Genomic DNA, 15,153 nt, shown 5'->3' on the forward strand with positions numbered 1-15,153 from the left:
TTCCTGGAAACTGATTAAGGTGATCAAATATCTCAATTTGCTTAGGACCCTGTGAGATACCATAAGTCCTGAGCAAACTAGGGTGAGTTGGTCTCGGAAATGGAAGCACTTTTGGGAATTTTGAAACTTTGAAATCCTATATTTCTTTCAAATCTACAATTAAATTTAAAGAAAATGGTTTTATAATCCAGTGTGCTATGTTTCTCAACAGTGTATCCATAAACAAAAAGTAAGGTACTTGTCACCTACTTTTAAAACTTTTATAATTTTAAGTGATTAAAGTTTATAGTTCTAAAGTAATAGGATTATTAGGTAATAAATAATAAGTAGGATTAGGTCTAAATCTTTTTCTGGCATTCATAATTGTTATAAGAATTTCCAGATTAACGTAGTACCTCAATGAAATTTGTAATGGTTTCTAAATTTCATTGATAAATGAATATGTAGCCACAAAATTATCCTGAAAAATTATCAAAAATATAACAGCATAATTATTAAAATATATCATGTTACAAAGTTAAATAACTAGATGATTATTTGGAGAAAGGAACACATTGTTAAAAGACAAATAACTGTTAGATGTCAATATTAAATAATATTAAAACGGACACATTGATCAGTGTTTCAGTGATCTCAAAGCTTCTGAGGAGTAAGGCACTTTGGGAATATAATGAAAACAATCTAAATTCCCCACCAACATGTACGTGAAATTTTTTATTTAGAATTTCAAGTAGTTCATACTCTATTTAAGAACTTCAGCTTAAGAAGATTTTTTTTTTCCACGTACTGAGAACTTTTTTTAAAACTTAGTTATAAATGGACACAACACCTTTATTGTTATTTTGCTTTTATGTGGTGCTGAGAGGGAGTGAAACCAGTGTCTCTCACATCCTAGGCCAGCCCTCTATCCCTGAGTTACAACCCCAGCCCCAAACTATGTAATTGTTTTATTTTTGCTTTAATATATTGGGAAAATTAGACCTGTTCAAATTCACTGCTTTCCAGTGGACATAACTGTTAACACATGATAATATGCACGTGTCTCGACTCAAATGTCTCATAAAGAATGGAGACTTGCAAACAAAACAGTTCCCATAATTGGGTTGCCTGAGCATGCCTTTAAGCCACCTGCCACTTTTACTTCCTTGTAAACTGAGAAGAGGCTCTAGCACTGTGGATTCCATCTGCTCTTCAGTTGCTCTGCCCTACCTGCTACTGGAATAGCGGGAGAAGGAAATCTTCACTCTCTGAGAGCCCACCATGAAAAGGCAAAAAGAGGTTCTAATCTTATCCCACTCCATCGCCATCATTTTGGTACTGGTTATTGAATCTAGGGGTGCTCCGCCACTGAGCTACATCCGCAGCCCTTTTAATTTTTTGAGACAAAGTCTCAATTGTCCAGGCTGCCCTCAAACTTTTGTTCCTCCTGCCTCAGCTTCCCTAATAGCTAGGAATACAGATGGGTACCCAGCTTATGGCCACCACCCTTTTAAACTCAATTTGGCCAATATTCACTTCTAGAATTCTACCATTTACGTCCCTGGCATCTATAAAAAATGTTCTTAATTGTAAAATCTTAGTTTGGTCTTTTTTTCATAAGCAGAAACTCACCAATAGCATTTTAAAAGTAAGCGATTGAACAGTTGTTGATGCTCAGAACAGTGTAGATATAATGATTATGAATCCAGTGCCTATACTACAAGAAATTTTAAAGCCTAGTAGAAAAACTAAATATGTGCATTTATCTTTATGAAGCCATAAGATGTATAACAGAAATATGGAATCATCTTTGCTTTTGTTTTTAAATTAGTCTCAAATGCATTCACATTGTGGGCCCATGAGTGTAGTACAGTGGTAGAGTCCATACCTTACACACACAAGGCTCTGGTTCAATACCCAGCACTTATTTGGACTCTGCCACTGTGCTAAACCAGCTATTCAATGCACGGTTTATATCCAATACACAGTTCCTATATATATAAAATATGTATAATATATATTATTATATATAAACTGTGTATTGGATAGCTGGTCCTGGTGGAGGTGTCCAAGTCTTAATCCCCAGAACCTCAGTGATTACATACTTTGTATGGCAAATGTGATTTAGATTAAGACCTTTGAGTTGGGGAAATTATTCTGGCTTTTCCAGGTGGTCCTCAATATAAACACACGAGTCCTTACAAGTGGAAAAGGGGAGGGACTTGATCCACTGTTGATAGCTTTAGAGAAAGGAGCCCATGAGCCAAGAAATGCAGTCAGCCGTTGAAGCCAGGACCCTTCTACTCTCCTCTGACAAATGTCAGGGAAATGGATCTTTACCCTCCAATCCTGAAGGACTGAATTCTGCCAATTCACCTGAACAAGAAGACATCATCCCCAAGAGTATCAAATAAGTAATGCAAACCCAAACTAATTGACAGACACCTTGCATTAGTTCAGTGATTCCCATGCATGTCAGACTTTGAACCTGCAGAACTGATACTTTGTGTTGAGCCATTAAGTTTTTTTTTTTTTTTTTTTTTTTTTAAAGAGAGTGAGAGAGGAGAGAGAGAGAATTTTTAATGTTTTATTTTTTAGTTCTCGGCGGACACCACATCTTTGTTGGTATGTGGTGCTGAGGATCGAACCCGGGCCGCACGCATGCCAGGCGAGCGCGCTACCGCTTGAGCCACATCCCCAGCCCCTTGAGCCATTAAGTTTGTGGTAATTTATGACAGCATCACTGTGTGTGTGTGTGTGTGTGTGTAAAATAAAGTTTCTCATTATAGGGTTATAGGGGAATGAGGTGGGAGGATGAAGAATTATTAACCTTAAAAATGCTTTGTGCATCCCTTAGGGATGTAAGAATAAGAAAAAACAGCATCATGTAGTCTGAGGTTGGCTTGGGAAAAAAGAAACCAACAGTAGCAATAGAATGGAGGTGGATGATCAATGGGCAAGAAGTTTGATAGCAGAAGCCTATTGCTGCTTCTGCTCACTCTCAAAGATCTTTGCCCCTATCTTTTCTTCTGAGACCAAAAACCAAGGAAGGTAGAAGAGGGTTGGAAAGAAAAGTCCTTACTCATTACTCATCAAATTCTTAGATTGATTTTGTTAAGGATCCCATGAGTAACCCCTGGAATTATAACAAACTCATATAAGACCATGTGTAAACAAGGACCTTGTATAAACAACACTTATAGAAATGCCTCCAGATGTTCTTTAGGGAGGTGGGTGCACTAAAGACTAACTAGGCCTTTAAAAACTCTCAGCTGGGTGCATTGCCCCACACCAGTAGTCCTAGCTACTTGGGAGGCTGAAGCAGGAGGATCACAAGTTCATCAAGGTTAGCTTCAGCAACTTAGACTCTGTCTCAGAAAAAAACAAAAAACTGGGAATGTAGGGCATGTAGTTCAGTGAAGGAGCACCCCAGGTTTAAACCCCAGTATCATAGTTGCTGTAAAAGTCAAAGGTTTAAATATTTGTGCCGGAGTGCTCTCTTTAGTATCCTTAAGTCAATATAATTGTTTTGTGATGAAGACCATTTGTTGTTTCTTTTTGAGAGTGACAGAGAGAGAGAAGGAGATATATATATATAGAGAGAGAGAATTTTAATATTTATTTTTTAGTTTTTGGCGGACACAACATCTTTGTATGTGGTGCTGAAGATCGAACCCGGGCCACACACATGCCAGGTGAGCGGGCTACCGCTTGAGCCACATCCCCAGCCCCATTTAAACCCCTATTATGTAATTTTTTCATTTGTTCTTTTGTTCTATTGAGATAATCATGTGATTCTTTAAATCTATTGATGTTCAACCCCCTATTTTAAAGGACAAGTGGTTATCACAAAGATTTTATGGTCTAGTCTCATTTACAGCTAAATCTAGCCATTCGATTAGGTTCTAGCTAGAGGATTGAAAGTTGAAATGCGTGCACTTTACTTTAGTAGAAAGGTCCTCTCTCTTCTTGGTTGGAATTTGGACGTTGCGGTTTGAGCAACAATCTGTTTTGGAATGTGGGGTGATTTTTAACAGAAGTCTACAGTGCTAAAGCAAGATGGAAGCTTGGACTTGTGACAATATTAAACACCTGTGTATCAGACCTGCACTGAGTACCTCTGCATTTTTTTTAAACATGGAACATTTCACAAATGTGCTTGTTATGTATATGCAGGGAGGCATGATAAATCATCTCTATATCATTCCAATTTTACTTTGTTCCACCAAAGCAAGTACAAAGTTGTAAATGGACACAATGCCTTTATTTTTATGTGGTGCTGAGTGAGGCTTCAACCCAGTGCCTCACACTTGGGAGGCAAGTGCTCTGCCGCTGAGCCACACCCCCAGCCCATGCACATGCATTTTTTAAACATGAGGGAGGGACAAACATGTTGTTCACTTCTCTCATTTTGGATATCCTTAACTTGAACCTAATATTATTTCAATATAGTGCCACATTATTGTAAAGATCACTGGGAATTTACTATAAAATTAATTTTATCTACTCTGCCTAGAACACTGGATACTGTTTATTGGACTAGGCACTAAAAAACACTATTTAAAGCCATATTTGGGGCTGGGGCTGTAGCTCAGCGGCAAAGTGCTGACCTAGCATGTGCGGGACCCTGGGTTCAATCTCCAGCACCACATAAAAATAAATAAATATTTTTTTTAAAAAGCCATATTTGTTTCTGAGTTAAATAGTGATTATACCTCATACACTAAAAACTACTAATTTATACACATTTTTTATTATTTTTGTTTATATGGCGCTGGGGATTGAACTCAGGGCCTTGTGCATTCGAGGCAAGAATTCTACCAAGTGAGCTATCTATATATCTCCAGTCCCTGATTTATACACTTTAAAGAATGAATTTTATGGTATTCGAATCATATCAATAAAGCTTTTTAAAATGTTAAAATGAATCATTCAATGAAAGCATTTAAATGTTTTAATTTTTTAATTAAATAATCTTTGAATTTAATTGAAGTACCATTTCTGTGGGACATGAGAATTATTAAACAAATTCTTAAAATATAAAACTTTAATATTTATCCAGATGCTTTAACTGGTGACTATTCTGATATCCCCCTTTAAATTTGCTTCTATCTTATTATTATTCATTTCCAGATTCAGGTTTTGCATCACTTTGGAGAGCATTTTATCATCTTTTTTATCTCCTGAAGCAGCTCCTTTGTTGAGAGTTTGTTCTGCTACAATGAAAAACTGTTCAGTTGGTTGAAGAATGCTTACTCCATAGCCATTGTTGTTGTATATGTGATTATTAGTCATCTTCAATTTGGGCGCTGGCAGAACCTGTTAAATTAATTGAGGAAATTAATTATTAAATAATTTTAATACAAAGAACATATAAACAAGTTAACCTTATATGTTAACAAGTTACTTTACAATAACAAGTTTTGAACAAGCATGTTTTCCTCATGTTGATTAATGTAAAAATATTAAATGAAGTTGTCAGTTTATTTTTATCAGCTTTAGATAAAAATCACTGATTGTAATTGGGAATACAGCAATGGCCCATAAAAGTGACCTCTAGGGCTGGAGTTGTGGCTCAGTGGTAGAGCATTTGCCTAGCATGTGTGAGGCACTGGGTTCAGTTCTCAGCACCACATATAAGTAAATGAATAAAATAAAGGTCCATCAACATCTAAAAAAAATTTTTAAGTGACCCTCTAACAGGTAAAGTATGAAAACAATTTAACATATATTATGAAACAAAATAGGGTAGTATAATATAGCATGACTTGGTGGGAGTGTGGGGAGGGGTCACTACTTAACTGGTGTTCTTTATAGTAATGGCTTCTTTGAAAAGGAACAATTATGTTCAGATATAAATAATAAAGTTGTCAAACATTATTTACAGACCTATAGGAACAATGTTTCCCATAGGTCTGTAAATAATGGCCAGAACAAGCTTCTAGGAGCAAAAAAGAGCCAGTGTAGCTTGAATATAATACATCAGAGGAGGAGTGGACAGAGAAGGCTGGAGAAGGCCCGGGACAGTCTTGTCAGAGTTTATATACATTTATAAAAGTTTCAGAGCTGGGGTTGTGGCTCAGTGGTAGAGTGCTCGCCTAGTATGCATGAGGCACTGGGTTCAATCCTCAGCATCACATAAAGATATTGTGTCAACCTAAAACTAAAAAAAAAAAAGATATTTTTAAAAAGTTTATTAAACATCAGTGTATATATTTAAATCCTCTGAGGATCTTGTTAAACATTGGGATCAGTCTGGGGTACGACAATATTCTGCAGGGTTTTTTTTGGTTTTGTTTATTGTGCTGGAGATTGAACCCAGGGGTGCTCTACTGCTGAGCTACATCCCCACTCCTTTTTATTTTTTGAGACAGGGTCTTGCTAAGTTTCCCAGGCTGGGCTTACACTTGTGATACTCCTCAGCCTCCTGAGAAGCTGGGATGCCAGGCATGAACCACCACGCCTGGCTCACTATTCTGCAGTTCTAACAAGCTACCAAGTAATGCCAGTGGCTCCCACTTTTGAGTAGCAGGGGGATTTATATGGTTCTTAAATTGTGTGTGGACCAGCTGTATTAGCATCACCTGGGAACTTACTAGCACAAACCCTGAGGCTTCACCCCAGAGTTAATCAGAAACTGGGGTGTACTAACATTTAAGAACCATTGAAAATTTGAAAAATACTTAAGAACAGAAAAAAAATTTTTTTTTAAGAGTGGGAGAGAATTTTTTAGTATTTTATTTTTTAGTTCTCGGCGGACACAACATCTTTGTTGGTATGTGGTGCTGAGGATCGAACCCAGGCCCCATGCACACCAGGCGAGCGCACTACCGCTTGAGCCACATCCCCAGCCCGAAAAAATGTTTTAAGATAAATCAGATTTCAAAATTGCTCTAATGGTGTCCAATGATCATTTGTACCTTCTTTTTCTATTCTTTCTTTCCTTTTTTTCTCTGTGGTGCTGGGGATCACCTGTAGGGTTTCTCACATGCTAGATGAGCATTCTGCCACTGAGGGACATCCCCAGCCCCTGTACTTTATTTTCAACCAATTAACTGTCTTAGGGTTCAAAATCAAGTTGAGGGTGAGGGCAGTAGGGCAGGGAGGTCTACTAGTACAGGTTGAGCATCTTTAATCTAAAAATCCAAAATCTGAAGTGTTCTAAAATCCAAGACTTTCTGAGTGCTGAAATGATACCAGTGAATCTCCACACCATGAAACTTTCATGCACAAAATTATTTAAAATAATGTAAAGAATTATCTTTTGGCTGTGCAAACAAAGTGTGTGTGTGAAACAAATGAATCTTGTGTTTATATTTGGGTTCTATATCCAATATATAGTATTCATAAATAATTTTAAATTTTAAAAAAATCAGAACTCTGAAACACTTGTGGTCCCAATCGTTTCAGATAAGGGATACACAACCTGTGCCTGCCTTTATGTAATTTAAAATCTATTTGAGGAAAGAAAACATGCATTCACAAAATAGAATTATAGCGATTTAGGCAAATTTTCATCAACATAAAACATTGTTAACTACCTAAATCTAGAGAGACCTAAAAAGATGTTTCCCAGAAAAGAGTGGGAAGGCATTTTGCCTATAGATTATTGCTATTAATATATTCATTGTTTTGCTTTACAAATTTTGAATATATTATTTTTGCTTTACAAATTTTAATATATTATTTTCTTAATTTGTTTTACTTTCCAAAATGTGTTATAGATATGCTCAATGAAAAAAATCTCAATATTTTCATAAGAGAAAAGCATATCTACTTGCTCATATTCCAGCTTATTTTCTAAGATTTTAAGTTGAAATTATTAAACTAGAGGGCTAAATGTATTTCCCTTCAGCCTCATTAAAACATATTTTATTACTTGTACTATTCTTTTAAGACTAAAGCTAATATTTTATTACTTTTCTAATACTTAAAATTCCCATGACAATTCTACATTAAGAGTTAAGACAATACCTTCATATTAACTCCACCTAATGTACTTTTTGAACTGTCACTAGTTCTGAGGTTATTACAGTGATGAATTTCATTTCTTTCCAGAATGGCTATGCTCCCAGGATACAGTTCAACACCAGCACCCTATAAATTAAAATCAAATAAAACAATCATGTACACATAGACAAGGCCCTCTATGAAATTTTCTTTAGATTTGAATATTGTAATTTATTTTCTAGTGCTGGGGATCAAAACCAAGGCCTTGCACATGCTAGGCGAGTGCTCTGCCACTGAGCAACACCCCCAGCTTGAAATTTTTAATTCTGCATTAGCAATCTAAACACAAGCTACATAAAAACTCATGATAATGCAGACAGCAGTTTATTGTGGAGATATTTTTTTCTGTGTGGTACTGGGGATTAAATGCCAAGGCTGACTTGAACATGCCATCCTCCTACCTCAGCCTCCCCAGAAGCTGGGATTACAGATGGGCATATGCCATCACAAGTAAGAGAATGCTTTAAAAATATTGAAAAGTAAATATTTGTGTTGGGGAACAGGTCTAGAAAGAAGGTTGAGTAATATAGTCCATTACCTTACTCTTCTACTCAAATGAATTCTGTAAAAAACAGGCCAAAACCTCGTTAAGCAATTGTCTTACTAGTTACAAAAATTTATTGCTACTATACATCCTTAATAATGCACTATAGTATATTCCTCATTTTAGTGGAAATTAACAAAAAGTCATCCTAAAAAAATTGCTTGTGTTTTCTGTTTTTTTTCATCATTTTTCTCAGTTCTCCTATGCTTTAATGAACTTTGTGATTTTTATCTCAATATTAAAAGTTTTCTATGTTCCAGTTATTTGTAAATGGTCAGAACTAGTCTGAACACCTTAAAAACAATTTCTTCTAGCTTGTAAGCACTTACTTCTTTTTAAATAAACTATCAAATAATTGACCCATGAACTGTTTCATAAGTGCTGATTTCTAATTTTAAAAAAATAATTCTCAAATCACAGATTGACTCTTTACCTTGGACACTTGGGCAATTCACTTTTATGAAGTGTGCAGTTGCTCACTTTTGTTAATTTCTACCAGTTTATAAATTGAGTTATTGTTCCATTCAAGAGGAAAGATAAAGAAATTGTTTTCCTTTGTACGTTAAGATCACCCAAAGTTGTTAGCTGTTGTCCTCTAAAGCCATACTTTCTATAGAGTGGAGTACCTGGGCACCAGTTATTTCACTGTCTGTGATTGTCAGAGCGGCCCCCGTCAGAACGCACACTCCTGTTCCTTCACATTTTAATACACAGTTTTCTAGAGTCATGTGACCAGACTCCACCACCACAATACCATCAACCGTCCCTTGTTGTATCAAAGACAGATGCATTAGTTTCACATTGTCAGCTTTGGACACCACAAAACTGTCATGAGAAGGTTCAGAAGTAATCATAATTTCTTCTCGCTTCCCAACTCCTGATACATAGGGACAAAAATATAATTAATTAAATCAGTAATCTAAAACTTTAAAGACCTTTAGTCATTCAGTAATACTTGTTATTCCTTTCATGTATTTTAACAAGATAGACTACTCAGTTGTTAACTAAGTAGATATTTAACTAGAATATAATCTTTTTTTTCCTGATTTTGATGCTGTGATGGGAAAATCTGGGCTTATAATCAGTTTAAATGTACCTGTAATATTTATTCAACATACTAATTCCACAAATAGCTCTCTAAATTTTATAATCAGCAATCATGTACAAATGTCTAGAATATAAAATTTATGTTTATAGACATTATATATTTTTATATAAATAAATAAGTAAGTAAGTAAATAATATATATATGTACACCTTAACTTTGGTTTCAAATAGTAATTAATTACCATCATATAAGACTGACTCTTAAATTAGCTTAGACTAATATAATCATACCAATAATTGTGCTCTAGAATAGTTAAAACAATTATCTCAATTTAGTATCAAGAAGACTACAGATGTCTTAAATTACATTCATGATCCTTACTACCCACATAGTTAGCTAACACTACTGATGACAATCATGGAAATATAGTGAAAATTTTGCTTCATTTTTTTAAATGAAAGGTGGAGTTTAAGTCAACTTTCTTTTCTTTTGGCCGTACAATGGGAACACCTTACTTCAAAATTAAAAGGGCAGCCAGGCCTCATGGCTCACACCTGTAATCCAGCAGTTTGGGCAGCAGAGGCAGGAGGATTGCAAGTACAAAACCAGCCTCAGCCACTCAATGAGACACTAAGCAATTTAGCAAGACCCTGTTCAAAATAAAAAATAAAATGGGCTGGGGATATTGATTAGTGGTTAAGCACCCCTAGGTTCAATATCCTTGGCATCAAAAAATAAAATAAAAGGGCCGAACTAAAGTTACTGAACATGTTGAGAACATAAAAGAAATTTAGTAAATCCTGTTTTTTCTGTTTGTTTTTCCTCACGTGAATTGCCTTTTTGAGAAAATGCTAAGTATATTTTAGAATAACCTTCCATTTAGGTTTTCTTCACATCACTAAGAGATGTGCAGTGGAGATGGATAAGAAAAAGATAGTTTTTGGTATAAAAAGATGTACACACACACAGGAAATGTGATGGACGTTCAGGTGCAGTGGTGCATACCTGTGGTCACAGTTGTTTGGGAGGCTGAGGTGGGAGAATTACCTCAGCTCAAGAGTTCAAGACTAACCCGGGCAACACAGTGAGGCCTTCTCTCAGAGACAAAGAGAGATGGAAAGGTGGGGAAGGAAGCCAGGTGTGGTGGTACGCACCTGTATGTAATCCCATCGGCTTGGGAGGTTGAGCTAAGAGGATTGCCAAGTTCAAAGCTAGCCTTAGCAACTTGGTGAGGCCCTGAGCAATTTAGTGAGACTCTGTCTCAAAAATTTAAAAAATAGGGCTGGGGCTATAACCCAGTAGCAGAGCACTTGCCTCGTATGTGTGAGGCACTGGGTTGGATCCTCGGCATCACAAAAAAAATAAATAAAATAAAGGCATGCTGTGCATCTACAACTACAAAAGAAATCTAAAAAGTAAAAATAAAAATAAATTTTAAAAAGGGCTGGGAGGGGCTGGGATTGTGGCTCAGCGGTATAGAGCGTGTAGAACCGGCGGGACCCGAGTTTGATCCTCAGCACCATATAAAAATAAACGCATTGTGTTGCCTCCATCTACACCTAAAAAATAAATATTAAAAAAAAAAAAGGCTGGGGATATGGCTCCATGGTAAAATACCTTGGGTTAAATCCCTAGTAACAAAACATCAAAAACAAAAGTAAAGGGAGAATCTAATGAACAGATTTTAACTGAAAAAAGCACTAAAGGAATTTTTAAAAATATTTTTTAGTTATAGTGGACACAATACCTTTATTTATTTTTCTGTGGTGCTGAGGATCGAACCCAGGGCCTCACACATGCTAGGTGAGCACTCTACCGCTGAGCCACAACCCCAGCCCTAAAGGGATTTTTGTAAAATATAAATTCATGTAATTTCTAATAATTGCATTAAACATGCTTATCTGTTTATATACAGGACAAGTTATACTGGACAATTTATCTAGCATATATTGCTGTAAAAAACTGCAAAGGGCAGCCTGCTAACCCTTTATAATGATGTCATCAGTCAGTAAAGCAAGATTTGCAGCATGATATTCCCCTGGAAAAATAACTACTGTATCTCCACTGTAACAACTATCCAAAGCCAAATCCAAATCATCATGCTGTTGGAGAAGTGTGTCTGAAGACAAGTCCTTTACCTAAAAAGAAGAAAAGGAGTGTACCTTCAGCAATAGGGTTAACTGAAACATGTCATTTTAATCAGATACTCATTGGACATGTGCTTTTCCCTAAACACTTACCTATATAGTATTTATTCAGATGATCATTCCATTTATCAATTAAGGGAATGATGAAATAAAATTTTCTTTTGACCACTAACACTTTTATAGATCTTAAGTATTGGGGTATGAGACACATACCAGAAGTTACATTTTGAACGTGACATAGTACCTCCTAAACCTTACAACAATTCTTTGAGCTTAGTATATCCCTGCTATAACAACAAGGAATTTGAAGCTCAGTGAGATGAAGGGAATTGCCCAAGGACACAAGCTTAGAAGTGGTGAGGCCAAGCTTCAGCCCCAGATAACACCAGACCTCATTCTATTTCTATGTTCTACCTCATTTTCTTTAACTCAAACTGATCCTCCAATTTGGGTAATTCAACAAAATTTTATAAATAAAAGTTTCTAGAGCTAAATACAAAATATACCAAAAATTTGCTTTGGGAATAGAAAAGCAGGAAGGAAAGAACTTCATTATTAGTCATAAAGACCTAATGAACTTTAAATAATATTTGAGGGCTGAGGGTGTGGTTCATTGGTAGTAGAGTGCTCTGCCTCACACGCATGAGGCCCTCGTTCAATCCCCAGCACCACAAAAAATAAGTAAATAAATAAGTTGGAAAGTAAAAATATATTCTGAAATAAATGCCTGTCAACATTTTGTTTTTCAGTATAATAAAAATGGTACTTGTTATAAAAAATAAACAGAAAATAAAAGCATAATAGAAAGGAAAAAATAAATTGCAAATTTTTATGTAAAAAAACCTGTTTGTATAGATATTCCCTTCTAATATTTTTCCATTTATATATTCATTTATTTATGTATGAATACATCATATCATTTATTATATTTAGTTTTGAGTCTGACTTTTTAATTGCATTATATCACATTTCCTCAGGTCTTTAAATATTTTTTTAAAGCCTAGTTTTAGTGGTTGCATAATAAAATGTCATAATTTATATTATAATTTTCTCTTATTTATATGGCTTATGATTTTTACAACAAAGAGTTCTAATACATATCTCCAGTTACTTCTTCAGGATAAATTTCTAGCCAGAATTACTAAAAGAACCAAAAGTTATAAACATTTTTCCAGGCTTTGTAGCATATGCCTGTAATCCCAGTTACTGGGGAGGCTAAGGGAGAAGGAGTCACAAGACCAGGGTGACAACTTAGTGAGATCTTGTCTCAAAATAAAAAATAAAAAGGGGGCTGGGTTGTGGTTCAGTGGTGGAGCACACACCTGCATGTATTGCAGCAGGCCCGGCAGCTCACTGCCAGTGTCTTCTGTCTGGGTTCTTGTCTCTTGTGAATTTGAAAAACAGTATCCACAGACAATGATGAGTGAGTGTAAAAGTAGGATTTATTCATGTGTGGATATAAACAGAACTCCCAGAGAGCGAGAGGGCCCCGGAGGGGCTGCTGGGTGTACTATCTAACAGCTCAACATAATTTCTATCAAAATTCCAACATCCTGTTTTGAAGAAATGGAAAAGCTCATCTTTAAATGAAAGGGGCCCTGAAGAGCTAAAATCATACTGCAAAAGAGGAGGAGAGTAGAAGACTCACACTTCTGATTTCAAATCTTAATACTAAGCTATAGAAATCAAACGGTGTGGTATTGGCACAAGATAAACATGTAGACCAACGGGATTGTTCTGGAAGTCCAGAAATAAACCCATCCAACTATGGCAAATTGATTTTCAACAAGAGAGTCTACGCCATTCAGTGGGGGAAAGAACAGTCTCATTAACAAATGGTATTAGGACAAATGAATATCTACATACAAAGAATGAAGTTGGACATTGGCCTCACACTAAATACAAAAATTAACTAAAAATGTATTGATAACCTAATAACGTAAGAGCTAAAACCACAAAACTGTTGGACGAAAACATAAGGATGAATTTTCATGACCTTGAATTTGGTAATGGATTCTTAGGTGTGACACCGAGAACAAAAGAAACAAAAGAAAAAAATTGATAAATTGGACTTCTCAAAATTAAGAACTTTTGTGCAATATTAAGAAAATAAAAAGTCTATGGAGTGGGAGAAAATATTTGCAAAATATACACACAGTAAGAGTCTAGTTTCCAGGATTTACAAAGAACTCTTATAAAGAAGAAACAGATACAGAACCCAATTAAAACATGGACTTGTGACCTGAAAAGTCATTTCTGCAAAGAAGATACACAAATGATCATCAAACACATGAAAAAAACGCTCAAAATCACTATTCATTATGGAAATGAAAATCAAACCAAACTGAGATGCCACTTTGTACCCACCAGGATGACTATAACAAAAACAACAGTTACTAGCCAATGTGGTGAGACCAGAGAAATTGGAACCCTCATACATTGTAGAAGACAATGTAAAATGGCTTGGTGGCTGTGCAAACCATTTAGTGGTTCTTCGGTTAGTTCAATGTAGAATCACCATATGATCTGATAATTCTCCTCTCATGATGCACTCAAAAGAATTGAAAATAGATGGTGAAACAATCACTTGTTTGTCGGTGGATGTTCTTACCAGCCCATCGCAATGCTCAAAAAGTGGAAACATGAGCCGGGGATGAAGCTCAGTGGTAGCACACTTGCTGGGCAAGTGCCCTGACTTCCATCCCCAGCACTGGGAATAAAAAAAAGAAAAGGTATAACAACTCAAATATCCATCACCCCATGAGTGGAATAACAAAATGAAGCAAGTACAGGCAACGGGACACTATTCAGCCAGCCATAAAGATGAATGAAGTACTGACGCGTGATACAAGCATGCTGAGTGAAAGCAGCCAGATGTAAAGGGCCAGGTATTGTCTGAGTTTGTTTAAATGAAATCCAGGAGAGCTAGAGCTAAACCTGTAGAGACAGCAGATGGGTGGTTGTCAGGGCTGGGGGACAGGGCAAAGTATGGAGTTTCATTTTGAGGTGATTAAAAATGTTTGGTAACAATAGAGCAGCACAACATTGTGAAAGTACTAAATATCATTGAGTTCTTCACTTTAAAATGGTTCAATTTCACCTTAATTTTTTTTAGAAAAAAAAAGGGGAGGGGCTGGAGATATAGCTCAGTTGGTAAAGTGCTTGCCATGCATGCCCAAGGCCCTGGGTTCAATCCCCAGCAGCACCACTACCACCAAAAAAAAAAAAAAAAAAAGGAGTGGGGAAAGTGAAGGAATAATCAACAATACAATATATTTGAGGAGGCAGGTGGCAACAGAGTCCATGGTACAGATGGAAGAGAATTGATTAAATTCTTTGCGCCTGGCATATTTTCCAACATAGTTACCACCTTTTGGAGCAATTCATGAAAAATCTGACAGCAATGATGACTACATTATTGGATC

At 36.0% G+C, this 15,153-nt stretch overlaps 1 protein-coding gene across 1 annotated transcript in view; it reads right to left on the reverse strand.

Moving 5' to 3' along the window:
- Positions 1 to 4,923: 4,923 nt before the first annotated feature.
- The window catches only part of Shcbp1l (SHC binding and spindle associated 1 like), a 35,206-nt gene continuing 24,976 nt past the window's right edge, over positions 4,924 to 15,153 (reverse strand). The window contains 4 exon segments of the mRNA XM_005319869.4: positions 4,924 to 5,298; positions 7,954 to 8,076; positions 9,160 to 9,410; positions 11,566 to 11,719. Of these exon segments, the coding sequence (XP_005319926.3) occupies positions 5,047 to 5,298; positions 7,954 to 8,076; positions 9,160 to 9,410; positions 11,566 to 11,719 (780 nt within the window). The 3' untranslated portion in view covers positions 4,924 to 5,046.

The sequence above is a fragment of the Ictidomys tridecemlineatus genome, chromosome 10 (assembly GCF_052094955.1).
Source record: "Ictidomys tridecemlineatus isolate mIctTri1 chromosome 10, mIctTri1.hap1, whole genome shotgun sequence".
Classification (NCBI taxonomy): Eukaryota; Metazoa; Chordata; class Mammalia; order Rodentia; family Sciuridae; genus Ictidomys; species Ictidomys tridecemlineatus.